The sequence below is a fragment of the Panthera leo genome, chromosome D2 (assembly GCF_018350215.1).
Source record: "Panthera leo isolate Ple1 chromosome D2, P.leo_Ple1_pat1.1, whole genome shotgun sequence".
In the NCBI taxonomy this organism is placed as follows: Eukaryota; Metazoa; Chordata; class Mammalia; order Carnivora; family Felidae; genus Panthera; species Panthera leo.
The window spans coordinates 6,574,358-6,601,223 of record NC_056689.1 but is presented as its reverse complement, the minus strand read 5'-3'; the positions used below and the strand labels follow the sequence as shown (position 1 = coordinate 6,601,223).

Below are 26,866 nucleotides of genomic sequence, written 5' to 3'. Positions count from 1 at the left end.
GGTGGGGAGCAAGCCTCAGTGAAGTCCATTCGAGGAATCGTGGTAACCCGGTTTTGGTCCCGGACGATTTCCTGGAGCCTCGAACTCATGCACAGTCCCAACTGCCACAGACTGCTGGCCCTCGGAGAGGACGTGCACTTCCTAGACTTCATGTGGATGATTTCTAAAGCGCAGAGCGTTGTGTCAGATTACGATTCTACGAAGCATACTCGGGAAACACGGTCACGACTCATTTCTAGCCATTAAACCTATTGACCTGTGCACGTTTTTTCGTTTGGTTTTGTTTTTGTTGTTGTTGTTGTTTTGTAGTTAACACCACATTCACCTTTTGAGAAACAAAAGTTAGGCAGCTCTTGGACAGGGTGTTTCCATGGTGAGGGAAAGTAGACTTTGGCTACTGGATAGCATAGAAAATTTGAGAAAGAGAAAAGATATGGGATCTCCAGACCCCTTTTAGTGCTCCAATTACATACGATTTTTCAAGGGGATACTTGACTGTTCGTTTCACAGATGAGGGCGCTGAAGCTCCCCCAGTGGGTTGCCCACGGGAGATGTTGACTCAAATCATGCTTGGTCTTCCGCTGACCGCCGTTATTTCGCTAACCACGATCGTTTGTTCCAGAACGCGGTCTTTACTTCTAACGTGTTGTTTTGGATTTTAAGTGATTGTTACAACACTAATACATGCTGATTAAAGAAAACCAGCTGAGAGAAGAGTAGAAAATGACCCCACATTTGAAAAAAGGGATTCTTTCGTGTTTTTTTGCGTGTAGGACTCTGCAGTTGTTGGACCAGGTGCTCTCGAAGCTCAGCATTTCTGTGATTCTCTTGTGTCTCTGTGACGTTGCAGTGGCTTATGTACGTTTGAAGACATTTCTCCACCAGATAGTTTGGTAGATTCGGCCACTTCGCTGCGTTATTTCAGATTATCTCAGAAAGTAGGTAGTAAGCACAGAGGGAATCCCCAACCTATACCAAGGCATATCCGGAGCACTGTTGGATGCTGGCTTAGAAAACATTCTTCGGTATCTGTCCGGGTCTCACCTAATGCTCCTTCAGGAACGATGGGCCAGGGAGACCCTGGGCCAGGCCCTGCGGCCAGCTGCACCCTCCCCGGCAGGTGGTTCTCCGGGTGTGCGGGGCACCTTCCCCGGTAGCCTGTTCTCGGGGTGCATGCTCTGCCTTCCCCGGTGGCCGGTGCTCGGGGCGCGCCCCCGGGGACTGATGTGCGGCCCCCCCCTGACTGTGTCTCTTGCCTCCGCAGAAGGAAGACCCCCGGTGCACCATGAGGTGAGCGCGCTCGGGCGCCCAGAGCCCCGGAGAGCTGCGTGCGGGCTGCGGGAGCGGCTCCGCGCGTCTGGCCTCGCACGTCCCCGGCATGAGGCCGGGCAGCATGGGCGCGCCGCCGCGGGACCGCTGACCCCCACCCGCCGGGACCATGAAGGAGGTGGCGCACTGGTCCCCCAGGAAGGTGGCAGACTGGCTGCTGGAGCACGCCATGCCCGAGTACTGTGAGCCCCTGGAACACTTCACGGGCCGGGACCTGATCGGCCTGACCCGGGAGGACTTCGCGCGGCCGCCCCTGTGCCGCGTGTCGGCCGACAGCGGGCAGCGGCTCCTGGACATGATCGAGACCCTGAAGGTGGAGCAGCACATGGAGGCGCACAAGAACGGCCACGCCAACGGGCACCTGGGCGCAGGCGCGGCCGGCCCCGGCCTCCAGGCCACGCCCAACGGGGTGCCCAACGGCTACCGGAAGGAGATGATCAAGATCCCCATGCCCGAGCCCGAGCGCTCCCAGTACCCCATGGAGTGGGGCAAGACCTGCCTGGCCTTCCTGTACGCGCTCTCCTGCTTCGTCCTCACCACGGTGATGATCTCGGTCGTCCACGAGCGAGTGCCTCCCAAGGAGGTGCAGCCCCCGCTACCGGACACGTTTTTTGACCATTTTAACCGCGTGCAGTGGGCCTTTTCTATCTGTGAGATTAACGGCATGATCCTCGTAGGACTCTGGTTAATTCAGTGGCTGCTCTTAAAATACAAGTAAGTGGGAAGCGAAAGCTCTGGGCCGCGGCGATTGGAGCGGGTGGGGGAGCGGTCCGGGGGGGCAGGCGTCTGGTGCGGGTTATTGGGCAGTGACACTCAGCGGGAGAAAACCCTCGGACCCCTCCGGAGAGCACAGGCTCCTGCATCACGGAGGAATCACCCAGCGTTGGCGCCATTAACCCCCCAAATAAATCGTCGACTGGCCCGTGTGCCGTGACGGCCGCGTGGCTTTTCCCACGCAGGGTCAGACACGCAGACCCTCAGCGGTAGGGATTTAAGGACGTCTCGCACCCAGAATGCAGGACAGCCGTTCCAGGGTGGCTTGGGCTGTTGGGAAGGCGGCACCCTCGGGAAATGACCGTGCGTGAACCCGCACGGCTTTCCACCGTCCAGAATGCACAGCACTTACAGTCACATGGGGCTCTTCCACTGAGGCTTCTCAGGAGCTTGCACAGGCACCTCCTTTTGGTTGCCGCTGGGTGCCAGGTGGCTTTCGTGTCCTAGGCTGTGCACTCAGTACGGACCCCTCGGGCGCGCTGGTTGCCCGGGCCCACAAAACCCACCTTGCCCCCATCGTCGGCGTCTGGCTTTTCCATTAGTGGAACGTTTTCGTGTTCCATGCGTGGGAGCTGGGAACCGATTTGCATCTGTGTCCAGTGGACTGCGTTTCATGACCCCCAGTGTGGTTGAATTCAGTTAAGGAGATCATCTGAAATCAAGACAACCAAGTGCAGACTGAGAGCCTGTGCTGAACTTTTGTCCAAGAAATGATGAGTTTTTTTCCTGGCATGTTTTCTTATTAATTCTTATATAAAGGTAGCATTTCTTATAAATTCTGTATCTGCCCGTGGAAGCGAACGCAGTTCCCCACCGCGTGCCGGGAAAGAACGGCCTTACCCCTTTATAAAGGAAGTTGTTTAAGTGGCCGGTGCCGACTTTGGGGTTGGCCTGGCACTTCCAAAGTAAACTGGGTTTGAAATACAAACCGTGGTCTGGGCTGCATTCGATTTGGCGGAAGACTTTCGTTCGCTTCGTTTTAATAGGCTGAGGAAGCAGGAGAGGCTCTAGAAATGTGAGGTGCTGAGAATTTACTTAATGCGTTTTTTTCAGCTGCCAGACTTCACATCTGCTTTTGACGTAAAAGCCCATGAGAAGAAAATGCCAGTAGGATTTCTGGGTTTTGTCTGATCTTTGTTATTTTGTTTACCCTGAGTTTGTTTTCTGGTTTTTCGTAAAAATTCGCACATGCAAGTAAATGATTTACTGCCCCAGAATGAAACCCTGCAGATCAGTCAACACCGTGTACAAGTTCGAATCTTTCACTTTTATTTAACTAATTTTTAATTAGTCAATTAATTTTTTTTAGGACCGCGCCTTTTCGATACTGTGCTCTTGTTCTGCGATGTGTCCCAACCATAGGGCTCATTTCTGCAAAGTGTGTTGCTATTTACATTCCTCTGGGCTGGGACTTGTCACACCTGTTTCTCTTGAAGCTTTCTGATTCTATGTTTTCCTGGTACTTCCTGCCACTGCTGCGGTCCCTTGTGTATTTAACTTTCTCAGCAGCTGCGGATCTGTGGGTGCTGGCCCCCCACCGAGCCCCCACATGCTGGGTGTTGTGGGGGAGTCTCTAAGCCTCCAGAGCTTTTGTTTTCCTCACGGATAAATTAAGGGCCTCCTAGTCTAGAGAGTTTCTGTTATCCTGCAACTGTGTTTCATTCGTTTCTAACATTGTTCCTTTTTTTTTTTTTTTTTTAAAGTCTGTTTATTTTCGAGAGGGAGAGCAAGTGGGGAGGGAACGGAGAGAGACAGAGAGACAACCGCAAGGAGGCCGGCCCCACTTAGTGCAGAGCCCGGCGCGGGGCTCGAGTTCATCAACCGCCGGATTGCGACCTGAGCCGAAGTTGGATGCTTCACCGACTGACCCCCCCCTCCCCACTGGGCACCCCTGTTTCTAACATTATTGAATGGGCCAGTTATGTTTAAACACTGTTAGCCGCAGAGCATTTTTTTGTCCGGAACACATCCAAGTAAAGATTCTCTGAAGTCTTCTCTCAAGATTCCATGTGGGCAGCTGAGGGAGGCCGGCTGTTGTCGTGACAGTCCAGCCCCTGTCCTGCTCTCCGTGTCCTTCCTCGGGAGGCCTCTGCTGAGCGTGTGTGGCACAGCGGGTGTGTAAGAGGCAGGAAGAGCGATGAAGCGGGTGGGAATGAACCGGCTCCCTTCCCCTGGCCCGCAGGAGGAAGAGGAAAATGTTCTGTAGAGTCACAGAGACCCCTTGTTTCCGGTGTGTGGCTTTTGTGGGGCAGCGGTTTTATTTATCCAGTGTGTTAGGGAAGCGGATCCTTCTGGTTCTGGAACGTTCTGTGTAACAGAGCTAACTTGTCACTGTGTTTGTGCTCGACTCTCCTGATTCTTGCCCGCCGTCCCCAATGTGCAAGGGGTTTGCCGCCTAAGAGCACATTTTACACAGCTCCCAGGAGTGAGGCCCGTCCAGCCAGTCATTCCCACAGGGCGATTGACTTTCAGAGTGTCAAAGCCCTTCCGGGCGCCTGGGGGGCTCAGTCCTTGGGCATCTGACTTCGGCTCAGGTCATGAACTCACAATTCGTGGGTTCGAGCCCCACATCGGGCTCTGTGCTGACAGCTCGGAGCCTGGAGCCTGCTTCGGATTCTGTGTCTCTCCATCTCTCGGCCCCTCCCCTGCTCATGCTCTATCTATCTATCAAAAACAAATAAACATTAAAAAAAAAAAAGGTACTTAAAAAGAAGTAAAAGTAATTAGGACACATGAGAGCTGGTCTCAACAGGGTGCTCTCTTTGTGAAAATGCATCAAGCTGTAGTTATAACTTGAGCACTTTGCTTTATCTATTTATGCTATACTTCAACAAAAAAGTTTGCATTTAGAAACCAAAATACTGGGGTGCCTGGGTGGCTCAGTTGGTTAAGCATTGACTTCAGCTCAGGTCATGAACTCATAGTTCGTGGGTTCGAGCCCCGCTTCGGGCTCTGTGCTGACAGCTCAGAGCCTGGAGCCTGCTTTGGAATTTGTGTTTCCCTTTCTCTCTGCCCTCCCCCACTCGCGGTCTCTCTCTCTCTCTCTCAAAAATAAAGGTTTAAAAAGAAAAAAAAGTCTCGGAGCCCTTCAAGGCATCAGCCTGTTCCTTCCTGCTTCTGTATCTTCCACTCCTCAGGGAAGGATCAGAGGCTGAAGCCATGGAGGATGATTGATTCACTGAGAGGTAACATCACTAAAATTTGGGCCCCACCCCGCGATCACAAGCCCATCGGCAGGACGCGTGAGGTGCAAACCTTGACACGCTATTGACACTGAGACGCGTGCTGCCCTTCCGTCGCCTGTGGGTGTCCTTTACTGTTAAACAGAAGTTGTAGTTTTTTACTTAAAATATTTTTTTGCCTTCTTAACACGTCCGCCTCAGGTTTGTATGTACGTGTGTTTGTGTTCACGTGGGATTTCCGTGGGATTTCCATGACATTGCTAAGCGGAAGATAATAGTGCCCGTTCTTCGAAACTTTTTCTCCTTTTTTTTTTTCTTTGCTTATTTACTTATTTATTTATTTATTAATTTACATCCAAGTTAGTTAGCATACAGTGCAACAGTGATTTCAGGAGTAGATTCCTTAGTGCCCCTTACCTGTTTAGCCCATCCCCCTTCCCACAACCCCTCCTGTAACCCTCAGTTTGTTCTCCATATTTAAGAGTCTCTATTGTTTTGTCCCCCTCCCTGTTTTTATATTATTTTTGCTTTCCTTCCCTTGTGTTCATCTGTTTCGTATCTTAAATTCTTCATATGAGTGAAGTCATATGATATTTGTCTTTCTCTGACTAATTTCACTTGGCATAATACCCTCCAGTTCCATCCACATAGTTGCAAATGGCAAGATTTCATTCTTTTTGATTGCCGAGTAATACTCCATTTGTGTGTGTGTGTGTGTGTGTGTGTGTGTGTGTGTACACATACATACATACCACATTTTCTGTATCCATTCATCCGTTGATGAACATTTGGGCTCTTTCCATACTTTGCCTATTGTCAATAGTGCTGCTATAAACATGGGGCGCATGTGTCCCTTCAAAATAGCACAGCTGTATCCCTTGTATAAATGCCTAGTAGTACAATTGCTGGGTCGTAGGGTAGCTCTATTTTCAATTTTTTGAGGAGCCTCCACACTGTTTTCCAGAGGGGCTGCACCAGCTTGCACTCCCACTAGCAGTGCAAAAGGGTTCCTCTTTCTCCACATCCTGGCCAACATCCGTTGTTGCCTGAGTTGTTAATCTTAGCTATTCTGACAGGTTTGGGGCGGTATCTCATTGTGGTTTTGATGTGTATTTCCCTGACGATGAGTGATGTTGAGCATTTTTTCATGTGCCGGTTGGCCACCTGGATATCTTCTTTGGAGAAGTGTCTACTCATGTCTTTTGCCCATGTCTTCACTGGATTATTTGTTTTTAGGGTGTTGAGTTTGGTAAGTTCTTTATAGATTTTTGGATACTATAACCGTTTATCTGATCTTTCATTTGCAAATATCTTCTTCCATTCCATCGGTTGCCTTTTGGTTTTACTGATGGTTTCCTTTGCCGTGCAGAAGCTTTTTATTTTGATGAGGTCCCAATAGTTGATTTTTGCTTTTGTTTCCCTTGCCTACGGAGACCTGTTGAGTAAGAAGTTGCTGGGGCCAAGGTCAAAGAGGTTTTGCCTGCTTTCTCCTTAAGGATGTTGATGGCTTCCTGTCTTACATTGAGATCTTTCATCCATTTTGAGTTTATTTTTGTGTCTTTTTGTGTCTAGTGTAAGAAAGTGGTCCGGGTTCATTCTTCTGCATGTCGCTGTCCAGTTTTCCCAGCACCATTTGCTGAAGACTGTCTTTTTTTCCATTGGATATTCTTTCCTGCTTTGTCAAAGATTAGTTGGCCATACGTTTGTGGGTCCATTGTGGGGTTCTGTATTCCATTCCATTGATCTGAGTGTCTTGTTTTTGTGCCATGGAACTTTTTCATCTTTAAAATCGTGCATAATGTCGTCTCCCATTTAGAATTGGACTTTGAAGCCATTGACTAGGAAAAACTCCCTGGAAATCTCTGCATTTGTGTGAGACTTGCCTGCAACAGGTATCCCTTGTGTTAAGAAAGGACAGAGAACATGTCACCCCTGACAGATGCGGTAAGGGTTCCTCACGCGTGGCTGAATCCCAGCTAACACGGTGGTGCCTGTGTGTGATACGTGTAGCTGAGCCCCCGACAGAGAAGAAGGTCAAGGAGCAGGATGGTGGGCTTCCCAAGTCAGTCAGGGGTCTCCCAACCCCCAGAGAAATGCTTGTGGCTTAGAGCGCCATCCTCAGGTGCCACAAACTCAACCTGTCCCAAACCAAGTCACCATCTTTTTCTTCCGGTCCTCCGCGTGCGTGGGCAGTGGCATTGTCTAGAAGCCTACGGCATGTCATGGGTTTGCCTAGAAGCCTGTAGCGTGTCGGCTTGCGTCACACAGACAGCCACTGCATTCTGGCGAGTCTGACCTCAGGTTCTGTACGTCTTTCTGTTGCTGCCTAGTGATGTGTGGTGGGTCCTCAGAGGGAGGCCTAGTTCCTCAGCATGCAGTTCGGGGTCCTTCAGGGTCTGGCCCCAGTCTGTCCTGCCTCATCCCTGACTACCCCGCTCCAGTTTCCTGGGAACGCTCGTCCCAGTGCTTTCTCCTCGTTGCGGGTGGTCTCCCTCGCTGCCAGGTTTTAAGTCCCTGAGGGAGAGGCCTCGGTCCCACTTGTCGCTCATCTTTAGGCCCCGCTGCCAGGTACAGAGAGTGACACACAGAAAGTGCTCATTTAAAGTTCATTTGTTCCTTCAGCTTGTCTTTACTGAGCAGCCTATTAGGTGCCAGGCACTGTCACAGACCCTGAGGCTGCAGCAGAGGCCCCGGTGTCCTCGTGGAGCTTGTATTGTGGCCAGTGGGAAGCAGGCAGTGAGCAAATGAATACGTGATTCCAGGTAGCGTTCAGGGAAATGGAGGAAAATAAAGAAAGCACTGTAACGGGTTAGCAAGCGGATGACGATTTAGATACGGTGATTAGAAAAGTTAGTTTAGGGGCCCCTGGGGGGCTCAGTCGGTTGAGCGTCCGACTTCGGCCCAGGTCACGATCTCGCGGTTCGTGGGTTCGAGCCCCGCGTCGGGCTCTGTGCTGACAGCTCAGAGCCTGGAGCCTGCTTGGGATTCTGTGTCTCCCTCTCTCTCTGCCCCTCCCCTGCTCACGCTCACTCACTCTCTCTCTCTGTCTCTCTAAAATAAAATAGTGAAAAAAAAGAAAAGTCAGTTGAGCAGACACCTGAACCCAAGTGAGGGGAGCACCCTGCGGTGTTGGGGACAGGAGCCGTGCACACAGGAGACGCAACAGGTGCAGTGGCCCCCGGGCTCACTGGAGCAGCAGCTCAGGGCGCGTGTGGCCCACTGAGCTGAGAGGAAGCCGTGACTCAGACGGTCAGCAGGGTGTGGACGGCGGGCGAGCGGGGACGTTGTGGGCCACGGATGAACAGGATGCCGTTCTGAGTGTGGTGACAGGTCGTCAGAGGAGAATGACGCGAACGGGTCACGTCATAAAGGAGTCGCTCCGCCACAGCATAGAGTGGACGCGGGGCCGGTCGGGACGCATCGCAGCAGCCAGATGGACCGTCGCCGTGACTTAGACCCACGTGACATTTGAGTAAACCTTGTTGCTCTAGAAGCCACGGCTGCGACTACATGTGGGCTCCCGTATGTTTTATAGCCACGACGCTGGCTTCGGCTGCAGAATTTCTCATATAAGGCTTTCAGGTCAGTCTGTGAACCGCTGAATTTTATATAGCATCTAATGAGGAGCTGGAATTCACTAACGTGGAGCTCTCGCCACCTGGCTTGGACACACCCAATCACACGTTCATCCCGACAGGTGTTTTCTCCTGTGGCTTCTTTTGGACCAGATACTTGTCTAAAAGGTGTAGTGCAAGCCCGTTGGGGCTGGGGGTGGGGATTGTGTAAGAACGAATTAAGTATCGCAGGATACATTACTGGCCCCACTGCCGGAGAGAAGATTTGAAGAGAAAAAGGAGCCACTGGAGAGTTGGGTCCTGGAGGGCAGTCGCAAGAGGTCAGTGCTCGAGACAGCCTGGGCCTGCCGTAGAACATTCCGGCATAAAGAGTTAGAAGGTTAGAAGGAGTCACGGGGGCGACTGCCGCCACTGAGTCTGTCCTTTGACGGTTGGGGCCAAGACGAAAGGCGAGGAGGGAGAGGGTGCTGGCAGAGCCCGCTCAGGACCGTCTCTGGGGCCTCGCTGACCTACGGGAAGAGGCAGGTGGAGTTTTCCCGGCCGGCTTCCCCGGGACGGCACCCAGGGCACCGGGAGGGCATTCTGGATGGCGACAGCAGCGTGCGGGCGACGTTCAGACCATGCGGGAAAGGACTTGTTTTGTATTCTGTCCTTTGATAAGCGCTCTGGCCTCGCGGGCGGCGTTGATCAGGAGGGTCACGTGCCAGCCTGAGGACGCATCCGCAGCCTTCACCTCGTCCCGCGAGTGGGATCTAATCTCCCGCCGATGAGCAGCCACTGTATTTTGGTTCGTGTCTTACTGCACAGGCTGGACCCCGTGCTAGAACATTTACCGTCTGTTCTGCCCCCTTCTTGACTGCCCTGCACCCGTGCTGCTCCTCACGGGTAGTTAATTGGATCTGAGCACTTACCTCTTGGCTCTTCCGTAGTCCCCAGGGTCCTTTATGGCCACGGTTACTGTCCACGTCTGGCCGGGTCTTCGGTGGTTGTGATTAAGCTTTTCAGAGCTCTGCGTTCAGGGCGTCCGCGATGAAGCTGGTGTCCCCACGTTTCCAGGCAACAGAGTTCATTTTCCAAGTTCCAGAAGAGCCCTTTCTTGAGGCCGTCGCCCGCTGCTGTAGACGGACCTCACGCTGAGGACCGCGAGGCTGGTCTGCTGGGACGTCCAGACATCGTTCTGTCGAGCTGTTGGTCAGGAGGTCCTGCAGACGGTGGCATGCCAGGGCCCAGCACCAGCACGGCCGAGCCGCGTGGGGGTTCTCTTCGGCCGGGCGCTGTCAGTTTCTGAAAGCGTGTGTTGTCCAAACTCACCAGGTATACAGCTCAGAAGGACACACGTTCCCCCATGTTGGTGCAGCGCTGGAGGTGGGGGGGGCGGGGGGACACCTGGCTCATGTAATTGACTGGTCGGCTGTCGTGTGCCTTGCCAGCGGTGAAGCAAGACGAGGGCTCAGGGACCCCCCTTCCCGCCTTCGCCCCCCTCTGCACACAGGCTGCGTCCGGGACGTGAGCCCCCCCGTCTCTTTTCTTCTGCACCTCCCGTCCGTGTGGCCAGCACTCAGGGTCACCCCGTTCAAGTGGCACATTCCAAACCAGCTGAGGTCAAGAATTGGTTTCTACGTGCGTCCCGTCATTTAACCCCGTCAGTCCTTAACATAATTGGCGGCTCCCCTTTCTCAGCGAAGGAAGCCGAGACGCAGGGTTGACTTGCCGCAGGTCCCACGGGGAGTGAGTTGGGGCCGGAAGGCTCTGCGGCAGAGAGGCAGTCTAGAAGTGCCCCTGTCCTGTGGAGACACGCTTTCTTAGCTGATGCGGTGGCACGAGACGGCGTGATTAGGACAGACAGACAGACCGAAGACGGATCCCGTGTTGAGCGGCAGGGTTGATGTGTCCTCGCCCACCATGCGGAGACACGTGTGCCTGCCCCGCCCCCCCGACAGTGGTGACGTCTTGCTGTGCCACCGTGCTTTGTAGGAAGTGCACTTGGCTCCATGCTGGCTGTGTGCCGCCCTGTCACTTCCCACGTGGGCCCAGCTCACCACCGCTCTGGGAGATCCCCTCGGCCACCAGCTTCAGTCACGCTTTTCCCCCAGAGACCACCGAGCAGGGGCGCCCAATCTTATTCGCTAATGCTCTGTTTCCGGCAAGTTCTCTCCCCTTTGATTGCAGCCCTCCCACCAGCTGGGCTGCAGGACCTGGGCTGAGATCCTGTTTCCTTTCCTTTCCTGGGGACCTTCTCTGTCCCATTATCTTCCCCAGCGATCCTGACCTCCCAGGTTTCCACGGGCCCCTGCTTCAGCTCCTCTGATGGGGACGTTGCTTGCAGAGGAGGGGACCGTCACTCTAGGAGCTGGGTGGTGGACTCAGTCCCGGCTCTGCCTGACTTCTCATTCCCACGGTGGCTGACAGGCGGTCTCCTCGTATTTTCTCATGTTTACCAGGTTAGATCTCAAGACCTAAATGCTAGTCTAAGTCCTAGGAATTCTAGGGAAATTGGATTCACCCTGCAGAGCTCCCTAAATGCTGGAATCACAGCAATTTGGGTTTTAAGTTAACATAAGTGTTGTAAGAGTTTTTTCCACCAAGACTTAAGAGAAAAGGGGGGAGAGAGCGAAACTAAAAGTACACAGGCACAATAAATGACCATTTTCATGGGTCGATTTTTATTTATAACGCTAAAGAAAACTAAGTAATGCAGCTTGCCTCTAGGCAGATTAGAAGTGAAACAAAAAGAAAACAGAAATCACCTGTCGGGTTGCCAAACATAAACAATGGGTTTGTAGCCCTTGGGATATTTTTCTGTGTGTGCCCAGATATGTGTAATCTGTATATGAGTGGGTGTTTAAGCAGTATTAGGTTCACCTTCTTTCTGTTTTATAGCACACCCAGGCATGCTCTCTCCCAAACCATTAGTTACCCATGGTCTGATTTGGAAGTCACTGCATTTGTCCCCCGCCAGCCTGTCGGCACTGTGACAGTGACAGGCACTCAGTTACGTGGCAGATCTTACTTGTGGAAGATCACCTGTCCCTGCAGCCACTTACTGTACTAACCGAGTAGATCTGGTCAGGTTGCAGAATTACCGTAGTGGCATTGTCTCCTTCCTGCGAGATGGGAATGAGGCGGCAGTGTCTGTCCCGACACTGTCCTGTGGGCTGAGTGAGGTGACCTGTCTGAAGTCCCTGCCTGAGTCCTTGACACCCTCCTGGTTCCCAAGCCTAACCCACCACATCCGTCTTAGTAAGTGGCATCCCACCCTTCCTCACCACCTCTGTGGCCGCCCTGGATCTGCCACCATCCTCTCTGGGCTGGGCTGTGACAGGAGCCTCCCCCGACCCCGTCTCTCTGTTCCTGGTCTCGCTTCCCCTGATACGCTTGTCAGCCTGGCAGCCTGTGTGTGTCACCGTGAGAGTAAGCAGGTGTAACCTCCCTCTTCTCCCAGCTGCGACAGCTTTGAGGTCAGAGTGCTCGTGCCGACCCGGGGGGTCCTCCCAGGTCTCCTGTCCTCGGACGTTCTACTCCACCACCCCTCACCTGTCCGCAGACGCCCGCACACGCTAGCCTCTGTCTGGAATTTCCTGCCACGGACATCCTCCTGGCTAACCCCCATTCACAGGGACGTCTCCTCCGACCCGCGTAGCCCCAGACTGCAGTCTGCCTTCCCCCACACCCTCGCTCAGTTTGACCGCCTCGCTCTCTAGATAAAATGCTCTGTATTTTGCTTATTTGTCTTGCTAGTTGTCTGCCCCTTCCACCGCTAGGCAAGCACCCAGGCAGGCTTCCCGTCCGTGCTGTGCAGCACAACATTCCCAGTGCCCAGCACGTGTATTTTTGTTACGTGAACAAATACGGAAGTCTTAAAAAATTTGAAGTAATCTCCATACCCAACGTGGGGCTCGAACTCAGGACCCCAAGAGCAAGAGTCGCAGGCTCTACCGGCCGTGAGCCAGTAGAGCGGGCGTCCCTACGTGAACAAATAAATAATAGCAGCGGCTAACGTTTATTGAATGTTGCCCTGTGCTCATCACCGTGCCAAAAATTCAGTGTTAGCCACTGCTGCTGATGTATGTGCTTATTACGGTTTTAGAAACCCTCTGTGAGAAGGAGAGTGTGTTACTTTTAAGGTTAATCCATTAGCCCCAGAGCAAACATCGATAATCGTTCAGTTCCGCTAGCTGTGACAGAACCAGCCCCTAAGAAGGTGATTCAAGGTGGTAAGTTTTGATGTAGGAAAGATGTGAGTGTACATATACCTATATGCGTCATATGTATGCATGTAGGCATTTATGTATATGATGCATATATGTTATGGACACGTAAGATCTATGTGTTTGGGTATACCACGTATGTGCTTGCATTATGTGTGTGCATATAGCTATGTGTTATATATATGTATATGTAACACAAGCACACATGTTTATACACACGTATATACGTGTGCAGGTGAACATATATCATTTTTGTTAATAGCCTGAAATACCAACAAGAAATGTAACTCCTTCTGTTTTGCACATACAGATCTAGCAGTTTCTGGAAGACACTTGACGTTAATTCTTCATGACTGTTCCAGGCAGATCATATAGATATCGTCTCTCATATCTTGTAGAGTAACATTTTTTTTCTTTACCTTATGTTACAGTCTCTGTTTAACCCAGGAAATGATAACGTATATATTGATATATTGAGTGGGGGCAGTTTTATAATATGACCTGTTCTTTGCTAATTCCTTAAGCCAGCGTGGATCGTTTCCTGCTTGTAATCAATTATTGTATTAGAGTGCACATCTTCTACATGGCACTTAGGAAAGAAAACCTAAGCCATTGCCTTTTTTTTTTCTTTTGCCCTGACCATTTCTTTAGTGAAAAGAACAGCTGGTTGAAACTCCAGAGACCAAGGGCCCATGTGGTTCTCATTGACTGGCTCTGGCCCCAGGCTAGTGCTTGAACTTTTTACATCCTGATTTTTCCTTCTGTAAAATGGGACAATAACCTATGCTAAGCAGGAATGTGGTTAAAATAATTAATACCAAAGATGTAAAATTTCTTTGAGATGGCTCATTAAAAGGGAGAAAGGCATTCCGCATGCACAGACACCTGTCTGGGCGGGGTCTGTGAGCATGTCTGTCTCCTGACTCACAGGCTGTGCCATCCACCCTTGCGGGTGCCCAGGAAATATTAAATGAGTTACAGATCTTTGGGGGGGTGGGGCATGCACGTTTGCTCTTTGTCCCACGGCATTTACCCTGTCCCTTTTGTGTGTTTCACAAACCTTTCCTTGGCATTTTCTTTCCCAAAGTAGTGAGTTAAGCTCCAGGTTTTCATGGCTGTCCGTCCACCTGGACCAGTCGAGACCCGGGTGAGGGCTATGAAGACACGGGACGGCGGGGGGCGGCTCGGTCCCGGGCTGCGGGCATCTGCGTGGATGCAGCCATCCTAGCAGGTGTTGTGAATGTTACTGCGCGTGCCGGAAGGTGCAGAGTGAGTGTCAGAGGCGGGTTAGTTCTGGCTGATACATGGACGAGTTTAAAGGACAGTCGTTTACGGAAGGAGGCGGGAAGGGCCTGTCAGAGGCAATAAAGAAGCGATGTTCTGAGGCACAGAGCCGCGTGGTCTGGCCAGTGTCACAGGTACCACCGTGAGCCTCACTGGGACTAAAAGAGAGACCCAGCCGTGTCTCAGAGCTTCCCCTGGTAGAAGGGACGAGCCCCTCTGTTGCTAATGGTGGTGTCAGCGTCACGTGAAATATACCATAAAGTAGAAGCAAAGTTCAAGAGTGGTGCAGAGGGTGAAGTGGCTCTGTCCATTTGGGGACATCTGGAAGGCTTTGGGCAGAGGTGGCATTTGGGGTGGGTGGCTGGGATTATTGCAGACGGGATAATGGCAGAGGCCAAGGAGAGAGGTTCAGGGCAAACGCAAGAAGCTAGGGTTTTAGAGAATAATGAGCAGCTTCTTTTGCCCCGGGGAGTGGGCTTTGTGTCTGTCAGGTAAGGCAGCTGTGGGGTCTGGTGGAGGGGACTTTGAACTTGAGTAGGCAGTGGTGAGGGGCTGACATTATCCAGGGAACCCAAGGGCTGGTAGCAAGGAAGTAAAGGGAGGAGAACATTTAAAACCTGTTGGAGTTTGGAGGGGCACCTGGGTGGCTCAGTCGGTTAAGTGTCCGACTTCAGCTCTGGTCTCATGGATCGGGGGTTCGAGCCCCACATTGGGCTTTGTGTCGACAGCATGGAACCTGCTTCTGATCCTGTCCCCCGTCTCTCTCTGCTGTTCCCCTGCTCGTGAGTGTGTGTGGGCACTCTCTCTCGCAAAAAAAAACAAAAAAACCCACTTTGGAGTAAATGTCCACAGAGCATGGGAATGGGGCGGGGGTGGTGAAGAAATTAAAACACAAGGATGGGATAGAGCGTACCAGGGAACTTCTCCAGAGTCTCCTGCCAGAGGACGGAGTGACAGGCAGCATCCTGGGAACCGAGCGGATGGAATGGCGGGCACGGAGGTCCTACCTGAGGCAGGAGGGACTTTGCACAGTAGATTCCAAGGGCGCCAGTGGCAGCGGACTGGGGTTGAATCCGGACGACAGCGGCTGGAACGGCGGGACGTGAGGTTGGACAGAGGCGGGCCGGGCTGTCCCGGGCCTCCTGGGCTTGGTAAGGGCTTCGGATCGAACTGTAAACGCATTTGGCCACCGCTGAAGGGGGTCAGAGGCTGTGTTCTGTTTATCTGTTTCCAAAAAAATGATCCCGGCTCATCCGTGTGGAAGGGATTTTAGGGAAGCACGGGTGGTGTTAGGGACAACAGGTGCCAGGTCATTGTGTGGGAGTGCGGGCGAGACGGAACACCGAGGCGTGGCTGCCGTTCCAGACCCGCAGATCGAACCCCAGCGGGTAAGCAGACGTGGCCGTGCACGGTGGTAGATGCCTTTAGTGCTGGAGATCTAGATGGATCTGGTCCCGGACTGTGATAACCAGTGTGCCTACTAAATTATCATCAGAACTCTTAGTTTTTAGAGTTCTGGTCGATAGGAAATATGACGTAAAACCCTAACTTAGTGAAAAATCTGAGTTAAATAGATTTTTAAACGTGATTTAAATGTGTTAGGATGTCACCTCATCTGTAGGTGCACAGAGTGTGTTCTCCAGGTAAAATTGGGGTTCCTTACACAATTTGACACCCATTTCCCGAGTCTTTTCGTGTCGTGTGATATATTTGTACTTCGGCTTAAACTCAGAGCCTCAGTCTCCCCATCTGTGAACTAAGGATCGTATTGCGTTGCAGGTTGCCTTAAGAGCTAAATGGCACAGAGCCTGGCATATGGGAGAAATCTGGCAAAATCCTGGTTACTGTTCGTAACAGCCTGGAAAGACACCTCAGTAGCATTTCTCTGATTCGTGAGGAGGAGGAGGAGGCGAGGTGTCCTTTTGCTGGTGAGGAAGTAATTTTCAAGGAAATTAGTTGCGGTGGCCCAAGTCACCAGGTGCACCTTTGTTAGAGGCCGAGCACCCGTGTGATGCCCTCAGAGCACCGGGTCTGCGTGGTGGACCCACGACTGCGCCACAGACGACGGGTCTCCCTGTCCTGTCCCTGTCTCGTGTGCTTCTCTTGTTTCTCGCTTCTTGGATTGTTGTTTAGTCCACTGCCGTGTTTCAGCGCCCGTTGGTTCTAAGGGCCAGAAGCTTCCATAAAGAGCAGGCAGACCAGGTCTGAGCTCTGAAAGCATTTGTACGTTTTCTGGCTGTGGATTAGTTGAAAGAGACAGCTTGTGGGAAACAGAAGGACTCTCCAGTGTTTTAATTTTACACTGTAGTGTGTTGACTTCTTTCAGCCTTTTTTCCTATAGAACTTTACAGACCATTGTGCCAGGTGCCAAAACCCACCTAACTTTGGTAGTATTTATTCAGGTTCTGAGTACTTTTTTCCTTTCTAAATTAGGGATGTTGAAAAGTTCACAGTCACCTGTTCTAGACATGACATCTCCTCTAACAAGTCTTTAATAATTGTCTGTAAAATAGTAATTAATGCTTTTATTCTTGTACCCTTATAATCACATTTCACCAACGTGGATTGTTTCTGGTTTTTTTCTGTCTCAGGAAAAGTTGTAAGGGCCTATTAGTCAAGTAGTCCGCAAATAGATAGCCACGGCCAAAGACAAGTACCTGAGGAGGTCATGGTCAGGGCACAGTGTGAGCGGAGGGGGAACAGGCTTCTCTCCGGCGTGAAAGGAGAGATGACCCCACGCGAGAAGAACACCACTGTGGTGTCGACAGTTAGCAGTGTCTTGTTCTTGGCATTTGCTGGATTTCTCGTAATACCTCATCAACACTTTCTCTGTGGCTTTTTTGTTGCCTTGTTCCATTTTTAACTGCTGTAAACCTTTTTAAAAAACACATCTCGAACTTTTGAACCTCTAAGTAAGTAAAACATTCTAACGTGTGAAATTTTTGATGAAGGAATCAGTGCCTTAGGTACATACATTTCTTTGAAACACTTTTATGATCTACTTTTTTAAGTTTGTGGGGGGAGAATCCTAGCTTAACTTTATAGATTGAAGATATTCTAAGATTAATTTTTAAAAGATTAAGTGATTCTCACAGCCACTTTCAACTCGTGGCCTTGTCAGTACTGATGAAGTCACATGAGAAATTCATTTGATTGTTTTCACTTCAAGTCAAAGAGTAAATGTGACTGAATCTTCGATGTTTGTTACTTTTAATTTTTTTCTTTTTTTTAAAGTTTACTTATTATTTTATTTATTTTTATTTATTTTTTTTTTTTTTTTGAGAGAGAGAGAGAGAGCACAAGTGGGGAGGGACAAAGAGAGAGAGAGGGAGAGAGAGAATCCCAAGCAGGCTCCATGCTCCGTGTGGAGCCTGACACGGGCTCGATCAGATGACTGTGAGACCTTGACCTGAGCCTAAATCAAGAGTCCACCACCCAAGCTCCCCTTACTTTAAATTTTTTTTTTTTTTAATTTTAATTGTCGTCTTTACCCAGATTAACTGGTAGCAGTCACTTTGTTTTTCTACCCCTAGAGAGAGAAACAGATCTGGATAAACAGTTTTGTGTCTTAGGTCTTTCTTGGGTACGTCAAGTGAAATTGCAAATAATTCTGGTTCGGGCTGGGTGGTGAGAGAGGGCATTTCCTTGTGAAGTAAGATAATCTTTATAATTCACTTTGGTGTTTCAAGTGTTCTCGGTCAGACATTCATGGGGTACATATTGTTCTCTACTATTGTCCTTCTCTGTATTGTTTAATTATATCGCGCCTTTTGTCGTACCGAGCGGCACATACCTTTCCAAGACCGCTCTGTGCTGGGTAAATTCTTGCACTTGGAGGTGGTGTGAACAGCTTCGCTAAGAGAAAGTAACACCACCTCTGTGGTGAGCAATTCTGACCCAGTTTCTGAAATGTGGGTGAGGGGGTAAAACACCCAGACTCCATCCATACGTCGTAAGTAACATACACCAACAGGTGCAGTTAGGAATGAAATGCCAGTGCGGTTGCGTGGGTTATTTTGTTCTTCTTTCTTACTCCCACAGCCGGCCCGTTACTGAACCTGTTGCTTTTGTTCCTCTCGTTACCACCAAAAATACGGGTGGCACCAAGTTCTCTTTCTAGGCCCCACTGCAGTAGGGATGTCCATCCTGCCTAAGAATCGAGCAACACCGTAGACTGTAGAGTGACTGAACGCCCAGGGTCCGAAAGGAAAGCCTGGCCCCTGTGTCTCAGACTTTTTTGTGTGTTTAACTCCGGCCGCTCCAGGCCAAGGAAACCCTTGAACTGCTCTTGGCGGAGGGAGGAGCCCCCAGGACCGGGATCGTGGCCTGTGGAAGAACAGGCTAGACGTAGGAAGGCAGGGACCGTTTTTGTCCAAGGATTCCCTGAAGTCAGTACAACTTAATCTAACTGAAGGTGACCCGTGTGGACCGCCAACTCCGTACCCCGTGCACGTGTGTGGGTCAGGTAATTCGTTAGAAAGGCTCATCAAGGTGAAGGACGAAGAGCCTCTGTGTCTCTTTCCTGCTTGTTTGGTCGTCCATCCATGTAACCGTCGTGCGTGTGTGACGGGGGGCTTTCCATACGGGATTTCTGATGCCATTACCCCAGGTTTACGGGTACACAGAGCGCGAGTCAGAGATGTCCGTGGCCTGTCCCACGGCCACGTGGTTAGGACACGGAGAGGGGCGGCGAGCTCACATGCTGGCCCTCAGGCTCTTTGCCTTGACGTCATGCTTTCTCAGAGATCAGCTCGGAGAATCCCTTTCTGGGACGTACGGGCGAAATTGTTCAGTGTCCTTGACCCATTCCTGGTCAGAAGAATTTTGAATTTGCACTTTAGTGCCATTGTACTTTTCTGAGCATTTTCCTTGTATGACAGAAGAGACTGCACGCGTTTAAGCACAGACACTAAGGCAGCTGTGACGGGGCGGGGCGGGCCCTTACACATCAGGCGAACGTCAGCTCAGGTTTAAGGCCTCGGGTAGACTAATCAGTAGCAACAGCGAGCACTGGAGACTCTCTGGGCCAGTTAATAGTAAAAACCAAAAACCACAGCATCGTTCTCAGAATCCTCACCGCAGTCTATTGGCTTTGATGAGAACGCTCTTATTCTAGGCTCTCAAGGAACGTCGGGTGGGTTGGCTTGGTCGGGTCACGGAGAACTGAAATGCACCTGCAGAATTTCCTGACTGAGTGCCCTGTTTTTCCCTTTCTCCAGGTCTATCATTAGCAGAAGATTTTTCTGCATAGTCGGCACGCTGTACCTCTACCGCTGTATCACAATGTATGTAACCACACTCCCGGTGCCCGGTATGCATTTCAACTGCTCTCCGAAGGTAATCTTTGCTCACTGTGATTTTCCCTGTGTTTTCTGTCTGTCCTCCGGCCCGGGGGTCCTTTGACTAAGGCCGAAGGTGGAAGTTTCTTCAGAGTGTAGTCAAGGCCCCCCCCGCCCGTGTCCGGGAAGGTTACTGAGCAGTGTGGCCCGGCGCCCGCCCCCTCCCCCCTTCCCCACATCTCCAGGCCCCGCCATGCGCCCCAGCTGGGAGCATATGTGGTCTGGTGAGTGCGCTGGAGGCGGTTAAGCCGCGTGTGTGGGTGTAGCTCTTTGCTTTTCCTGCCAAACTTTTAAAATACCATTCGCTCCCTTGACACAGATCCAAGAGTTCGTATATGCTTTTTTCCCCTCTCTTGGGTGGAAGGTTCGGCCTCCAGTGATATTTTTTCCTTCTTTCTACTAATCCCTGCGGTGGTCATCTCTAACGGCAGAGCAGGAGACGCTGTCCCCTCGCGCCCTCCACCCACCCGAACGAGGTCACCGCTCCCCAGAGGCGCGTGTGGCCCTATCGATCTCTCTGGCGGCACAGAGACCTTTCGCTAACGTAAACCGTTCCTCTCTTACCGTCTCTGTTTTTCCACCCGGTTCACAAAATAACTTTTACCTTGCAATGCTTCCAACTAGGGAGGTCACTGGAACTTTTGAAATAATTAGCAGAAGATGGAGTTGTAAAAATGTTGGCTTGCAGCAAAGCTCTCAAGCAATAAGGAGAGGCCGGCGTCCTCGGTTAGGCTGGGAGAAAATACGGGGTGCTCCGATGTGTTTGGAAGATTCTTTTTGCATCGCGCTGATGTTGGTAAAACACCCATGTCCTTTCAGCTCCCTCCCCTTTTATAAAGTTTCTTCTTTCCAGAAGAGAGAGTTTCTCTGCTGGAACCATGAAAGAGAGCTGCAAAACCTATTGGATTTTTGAAGCGGAGTCTTTATCATTTGAAGGTTTGGACCCCGCTAAGTTACGTGCTTACTTACCGGTCTCCCTTCTAAGACTCAGGCGTGTGCCCAGGAGGGTGGCTGGTCCCCTGCTTCTCTCTTCCTCTGGTTCACTTCAGACTCCTCACCCTGGAGAAGCCGCCACAAAGAACAAGTGGTCCCAGCTTCCGCTCGTCCCTCACAGCAGCCCCACCGCCCTCCCCCTTCCACCTCGTCCCCTCTTCCTCCCGGGAAGCCAGCCTCCCTTCTGCGGCCTCTGAAAACTGAGTGCCTGCCTGGGGCTGCCGGGCTGTAGGAAATACCTTCGCCGGGAGGCTCCAGTGATGCACGTGGACTCGGCGGGGGGAGGCTGGCGATCAGCCGTGTGTTCTCAGTAGTAGGCTGACAGTTGAGATGTATGTGCCTAAGTTGAGTTGGGCTTCTTAAAAAAAGTCTGCACGTCGAGAAGCGTCTCCAGCGGGGAGTGGGGCGCGCTCGTTTAGGTAGATGGGAAGTCTGGCCGGGCCCACGGACCGGATCGGCCGTGAGGGACTGTGCCGTGCGGCCATCCCCCTTGCCCTGGCTCCCGCTCCGTTTCTCCTTACGGCCTCTCTCTGCCATCGCGCCCAGGCCGGCCGGCCCACGCCCGGGGCCTGTTGGCACTCACGGCCTGCCTGAGTCATAGGCAAATCCAGCCAAGGTCCCGAGGCTATAAAGAGTTGTGGCTTTTCTTGGTAAAAACAAGAGGTCACAGCAGGAACTGTGCCAAAAAACGAAACCTCAGACGTGCCTCTGGTTTATGGTGTTGCCAGAAATCCCGAGCGGGGCCGTCCCTCGTGATGGTCCTTTGGAAATTGGGAGTTTTTAAATAAAAGAACGTGGGAGGGGATGAAACGTGAGTACAGCTTAGCAAAAAAAGTGAGCACAATTAGTTACAATGTGTTAAATCTAATTCCTTTAGGCTCGTGGAAGAAAGGATTCAGAAAATAATTTTTATTCTAAAACCGTTCATGCGCATCTCCCAGGGCAGAGGACCTCATGTGTGGAAGCTGTACGTGCCCAACCCCCCAGGCGCCGTGATTATCAAGAGTGGCTACGTTAGCTTCATCTCATTTTATTTTGACGTATTTAAAAAATTAAAAGTATATGTGTATTTTTTTAAATGTTTTTTATTTAGTTTTGAGAGAGAGAGAGAGGCAAAGCTCGAGTGGGGGAGGGGCAGAGAGAGAGAGAGGGAGACACAGAATCGGAAGCGGGCTCCAGGCTCCGAGCCGTCAGTGCAGAGCTGGACGTGGGGCTCGAACTTGGGAACGGCGAGATCATGACCTGAGCCGAAGTCGGATGCTTAATCAACTGAGCCACCCAGGCACCCCTTGAGGTATTTTAAAACAGACCCCAGGTAATGCCGTTTCATGGCTATCTACTTTAGTATGCATCTGAAAATTTTGGACATTTTATTGATAACTTTCATGCTGTTGGTGTAGTCAACACGATCAACTGTCCTTCCTCGGTATTGGCAGTTCCCAGTTCGTAGACCATCTTGGTTGTCTTAAAAATGCCTTTAAAAACATCAGTTTGGGGGCGCCTGGGTGGCTCAGTCGGTTAAGCGGCCGACTTCGGCTCAGGTCATGATCTCGTGGTCCGTGGGTTCGAGCCCCTCGTCGGGCTCTGTGCTGACAGCTCAGAGCCTGGAGCCTGTTTCGGATTCTGTGTCTCCCTCTCTCTGACCCTCCCTCGTCCATGCTCTGTCTCTCTCTGTCTCAAAAATAAATAAATGTTAAAAAAAAATTTTTTTTTAAAAAACATCAGTTTGTACAAGTTACAGGAGCCAACTTCCTTACATTTAGTTGATCTGTTTCTTAAGTCTCCAATTCTAGGCCAGTACTCTCTCCTTTCTCCCTCTTTTCTTGTTTTAAGCCCACTCGTAACCCATGGAGATCAGACAGGCTATTCCGTGGGGTATCCCACGTTCTGGATTTATCCGGTTTTTCCTTTGTAGTGTCGATTAGCCTTTTTCTGTCCTCCATTTTTTCTCTAAATAGAAAGTTGGCTCTGGAGACTTGATTCCAGTTCAATTGTGACTCCGTCGGCAGGAATGGTCCCCAGGAACAAGGGAATGGTTTCTGATGCTGGACAGAAGAGTCGGGGAGGCCACGGAGGCCGGGGCTGCCCCTGGCATGGCGGGCCAAGCTCGAGCAATCGAGTGACCAGTTGAGGACTAGAACGGTGTCAGAAGGGGGAGAAGGGGTGCTAGAGGGGGACCCTGGACATCAGCTTTGCTGCTTCAGAGCCCTGCCCACGGCTAATCAGCCAGGATTGAAAGGAGCCTCAGGAAGTCACCCCGCCCTCCATAGCCTCGCCTCCAGAACAGCCTCGCCCTGGCCCGTTGCACAGAGAGGGGGCTTCTCACCCCATAAAAGGACAAACCGACCGAGTAACGAGTAGTGGGAAGAACTGAGGTCAGAGTCAGGACGGTCTCACACAGCCCCTTCCCAGCCAGGGCAGTTGCGTTGACCTTCTCAGTTCCCCAGTCTCCTTAGTGGCTGCACAGCACTAGTGACACTTTCTGGGTCTGTCTGAAAGAGCTCGGGGGAGACGGCAGCACGTAGGGCTCAGTCGGCGGAAAACGCCAAAGGCAGGGTATGCTTCAACCCTACGCCCTGCCCTGTCTGGCGAACGTTCGCGTCACGGGCCGGCCTGCGTCGCACGCCTCCAGGAGCCAGTGAGCGAGGAGTGAGTGTGGGGGACAGAGATGCCTGTGTGGACAGCGCCTTGGCCCCCTGGTGCAAGCCCGCGCCCTCGTGGTCCCTGTGCAGAGCGCTGCAGCGGCTGGTGCTTGGCCGTCCCCCGGAGGGAGGGCAGGAGGGCGCAGGTCGTACCCCTGGGCAAAAATCTGACGTGGGGAATGAGGGTTTCACAGGCCCCTTGGGTCTTCCCACTGGGATAGTTATGCGTGAGGCGCTTGGGAGACCCCTGAGTGGGGCGCCGTCTAGGACGGTTAGCGGTACGGGGTCAAGGTTGGGCGAGCACGGGAGCCGTCACGTTCTGCATGCGGGCACGTGAAAAGGCCCGAGACAGGGCGGGAAGTAGAGCCTCCAGAGGCGAGAGCTCCCACGTGACCCCTTTCCCAGCCTGTCGGTTGGTGGCCCTCACACGGTGTCGCGGCGTCATTCAGCTGCGTGGGACGAGTTGGGCCTTAGAAGACGCTTTGTGTGTGATGTCGTCTTTCGGTTCTGCCGTCATGTTGGGAGTCCTAATGCCGGTGCCCAGGACGTGGGGCTTCCAGGAGGAAGGGCCCGGCAGGCTCGTGGCACTCAGTACGCTCATCTCCTGGCCGTGTGCTCGGCACTCGGCAGGACCGTGACGGGCATGTGCGGTGACCAGGGCACGAAGGACAGAGGCCTCCGTCAGTGCTCCCGCCACAGAGCTGAGCCCCCCTGGGGACATGCAGAGGGGAGTCGCGGTGTGCAGATGCTCGACGAGGAGCTCCTGGGACGCACGTGTCCTCTGGCCTAGCGGACGCCAGCCGGTCACGCCATCGGCCCCGTTACCGTCATCAGAGCTTTTCTGCCAGGAGCGTGTGAACCAACCAGAACATAGCCACCTGCCTCTTGTTCCCGCTCTTTCAGATCCAGTTTTAAAAAAGAAAACGCAACAGCAAATATTTGCGAATTCTGTGGTGTCCTTAGCTTTCCTTACGAACGTTGGCTCTGACCGTCGGGGCAAAGGAAGACCCGCCCCGGGCCCCAGGTTCGCGCACAGCCCACGGCTGACGGAGGAGGTACCGTGGGGCTGTTTCAGCTCTCTCGCCAGTCACCCTGCGAGGGAATCCGTGGCTCAGATCACGTTGAGGTGCATGCTGGGCTCTGCTGGGTGGTCTCCGTGGTGACCTTGGAACAGAGAGGGTCACGGTCACATGGCAGCAAGGGCGCTCGGCTGGCCGGTGCCGTGATCTGACACGGCGTCTTAGTGACGTGGTTCTCCTCAGGTACGAAGTTGTGTTTTCTTCCCTGCACCCCCGCCCCCATGCACTTGAACGTGGCCCGCCGTTGGACAGGCTGTGTTTGGGTGGCAGCGGGAGTTCACTGTTCTGCGGTCGGGACAGAACGGCCTCCGTGCTCTCTCCTGCCCGCGTCCCAGAATCGAGAAAGGTCCAAGCTCCTGCAGCCCGAGGTTGAGACGTGGAGGCCCCGCTCCCGCTCTGCAGGGACCTCGTGGCCTCTTCTGGTGCTTTCTCAGGTGGCTGCCCCGTGGCAGGCGGCCCTGCACGCCCGCCGATCCCAGGTTGTGACGAGGTCCCGCGGGCCTTGTCGGCCGTGAGAACACGGCCTGCATCCCTTACCAAAGTAGCTTCGTGTCCTGCTGTGGAATCGTGTGGGATTTAATTTGTCAGTGCGCGATTTCACCTCATTTTCTGCTTGCTGCCCTGTTTCTTACCGTCGTCACCGTGACCCCCCTTTCCGTGTTCAATCTCACTTTTAACTATTTCTCGCAGGTAATTTCCAGACCCTTCCCCATCCCAAGGCTCTTCCTCTGTCTGCCTCCAATGCTCTCTTCCTTTTTCAGGGACAAAAAAAAAAAAAAAAAAGAAATGCACTGGATTGTTTTCTCTCTTAAAAAGATTATTTTTTTCCATTTTAAAGAAACTACACATTTATTGTAGATACACTAAAAACAATACAGGAAGAGGAAAGTTTTTACAATCACTCAGAGCCCTGTTTACTGTTAATGTTTCCGTATGTTTATTAGTCCTTTATGCATCGTCGTCTTACGTATTTCTCATCTTGCTTTCTGTGCAGTTATTCCCAGTTCCTTATAGTTTACCCTTGATATGTGCAGTTTTACATCATTTTATAAGCCTTAGACTTTCTGCGTGGTTTTATTTACGGGACATCCCCAGAGAGCCCCCAGATTGTGAGGCAGGGAGATTGTTTCCTGAACAAGCATTTCTAGAGCACCTGCCCTGTGTGGGGTGAGATTTGAGGATACACAGGTCGATACCACAGGGGCCTCCATGGGCACCCAGGTTTCCCTGAGTCACCCGGCAGATCGCCGTCACCTGCCTATGGTGCCCACAGAAGGTAGCATATACTCTGCTGGGTGTCGGCCGTCCCGGCCAGGTCTCAAAGGGTGAGGAGTTCACCAGGTGGGGTTGAGCCACGGGGAAGTACAGAGGAGGCCTGGGGAAGGGGGGTGACCCTGGGTGTGGGCCCCAGTGGCAAATGGCCAGGGATGAAGCCGGAGGGGTGCGGTGGGCAGACTTGAGGGGTCTTGTCACCCTTCCGAGGAGCCAGGCTACGGGGGAAGGCATAGCAGGAGTGAGAGGTGGTCACCTGTGCCCCTTCGAGGGACCCTCCAGCTGTCTGGGAGGGAGGGGGGACAGAGGACTTGCCCAGGTGCCAGATGCCGGGCCCCTGTCCTGAACACCCTGTCGTTTGGCACCCCCGGGGGTGTGAGGGAGTTACAGTTGATTCAGAGCTCCCCCCCCCCCCCCCCCCCCCCGCAGCTGTCTCCCAGTTACTGTCAGTCTTTAGTGACAGGGCAGGGAGTCTGGCCACGTCTCGGGTCGTGAGGGAGGTGATGAGGCTGCGTTGCCACTATGGCCTGATTTAGAGGTGAGGGGGAGAGGGAGGGCTGTGTTTGGGGGACACTGGGAAGGTGACAGGTTTTCCACGTGGCAGCAGCTGTCTAGAGTAAGCAGGTCACCAGGCTCAGAGAACTCAGTAGGCACCCCAGGGAGACCCACAGGTGGTGGCAGATGGGTCTCCAGGAAGCGTTTTCCACTGTGTCAGAGTAGGGGCAGATGGACAAATGGACTTGTGTCCTGAGGGAAGGGCTGCCCGGCCACCGCAGGCCAGGGCGTCCCATTGAGAAGCCATACTCCCTGCTGGAGAGGTTCCCGCTGGCCGTGTTCGAGATAATTATAGTATCACAATGAAATAATGACAGTAGTTGATTATAGTACATTAGAGCAAAAAAAGCTTTTAAGAATTGAGGGAGAAAAAGGTAAAAGAAATACTAGAAAATCACCATTTGTAACGACTACAGTAGTAATTCAAGCAGGAGCCATTATTGGTGCTAAGGCCATTAGGTGAGAGGTTGAGGGCATGATACTTAGCTAATTTAGAAAAGAACACAAACTGCTTATTAATTATAAAGGGGCAGAGGTGCGTATTTGGTGGAGAAATCCGGCAGGCACTCCTGTAGCCAAGTGATCAAACCGGTCACGGGACAAATGATGAGAGATGCTTGTCGCTATGGTGTGC

The 26,866-nt window shown here is 52.1% G+C and overlaps 1 protein-coding gene across 2 annotated transcripts in view; it reads left to right on the top strand.

Annotated features, from left to right (window-relative positions):
* Positions 1-26,866, top strand: part of SGMS1 (sphingomyelin synthase 1) — a 118,930-nt gene that overhangs the window by 77,408 nt on the left and 14,656 nt on the right. For both annotated transcript variants that reach the window (XM_042909222.1, XM_042909223.1), the window contains 2 exons: positions 1,265-2,043; positions 19,572-19,689. In XM_042909222.1, the coding sequence (XP_042765156.1) occupies positions 1,439-2,043; positions 19,572-19,689 (723 nt within the window). In that variant the 5' untranslated portion in view covers positions 1,265-1,438. The remainder of the gene's footprint in view (positions 1-1,264; positions 2,044-19,571; positions 19,690-26,866) is intronic.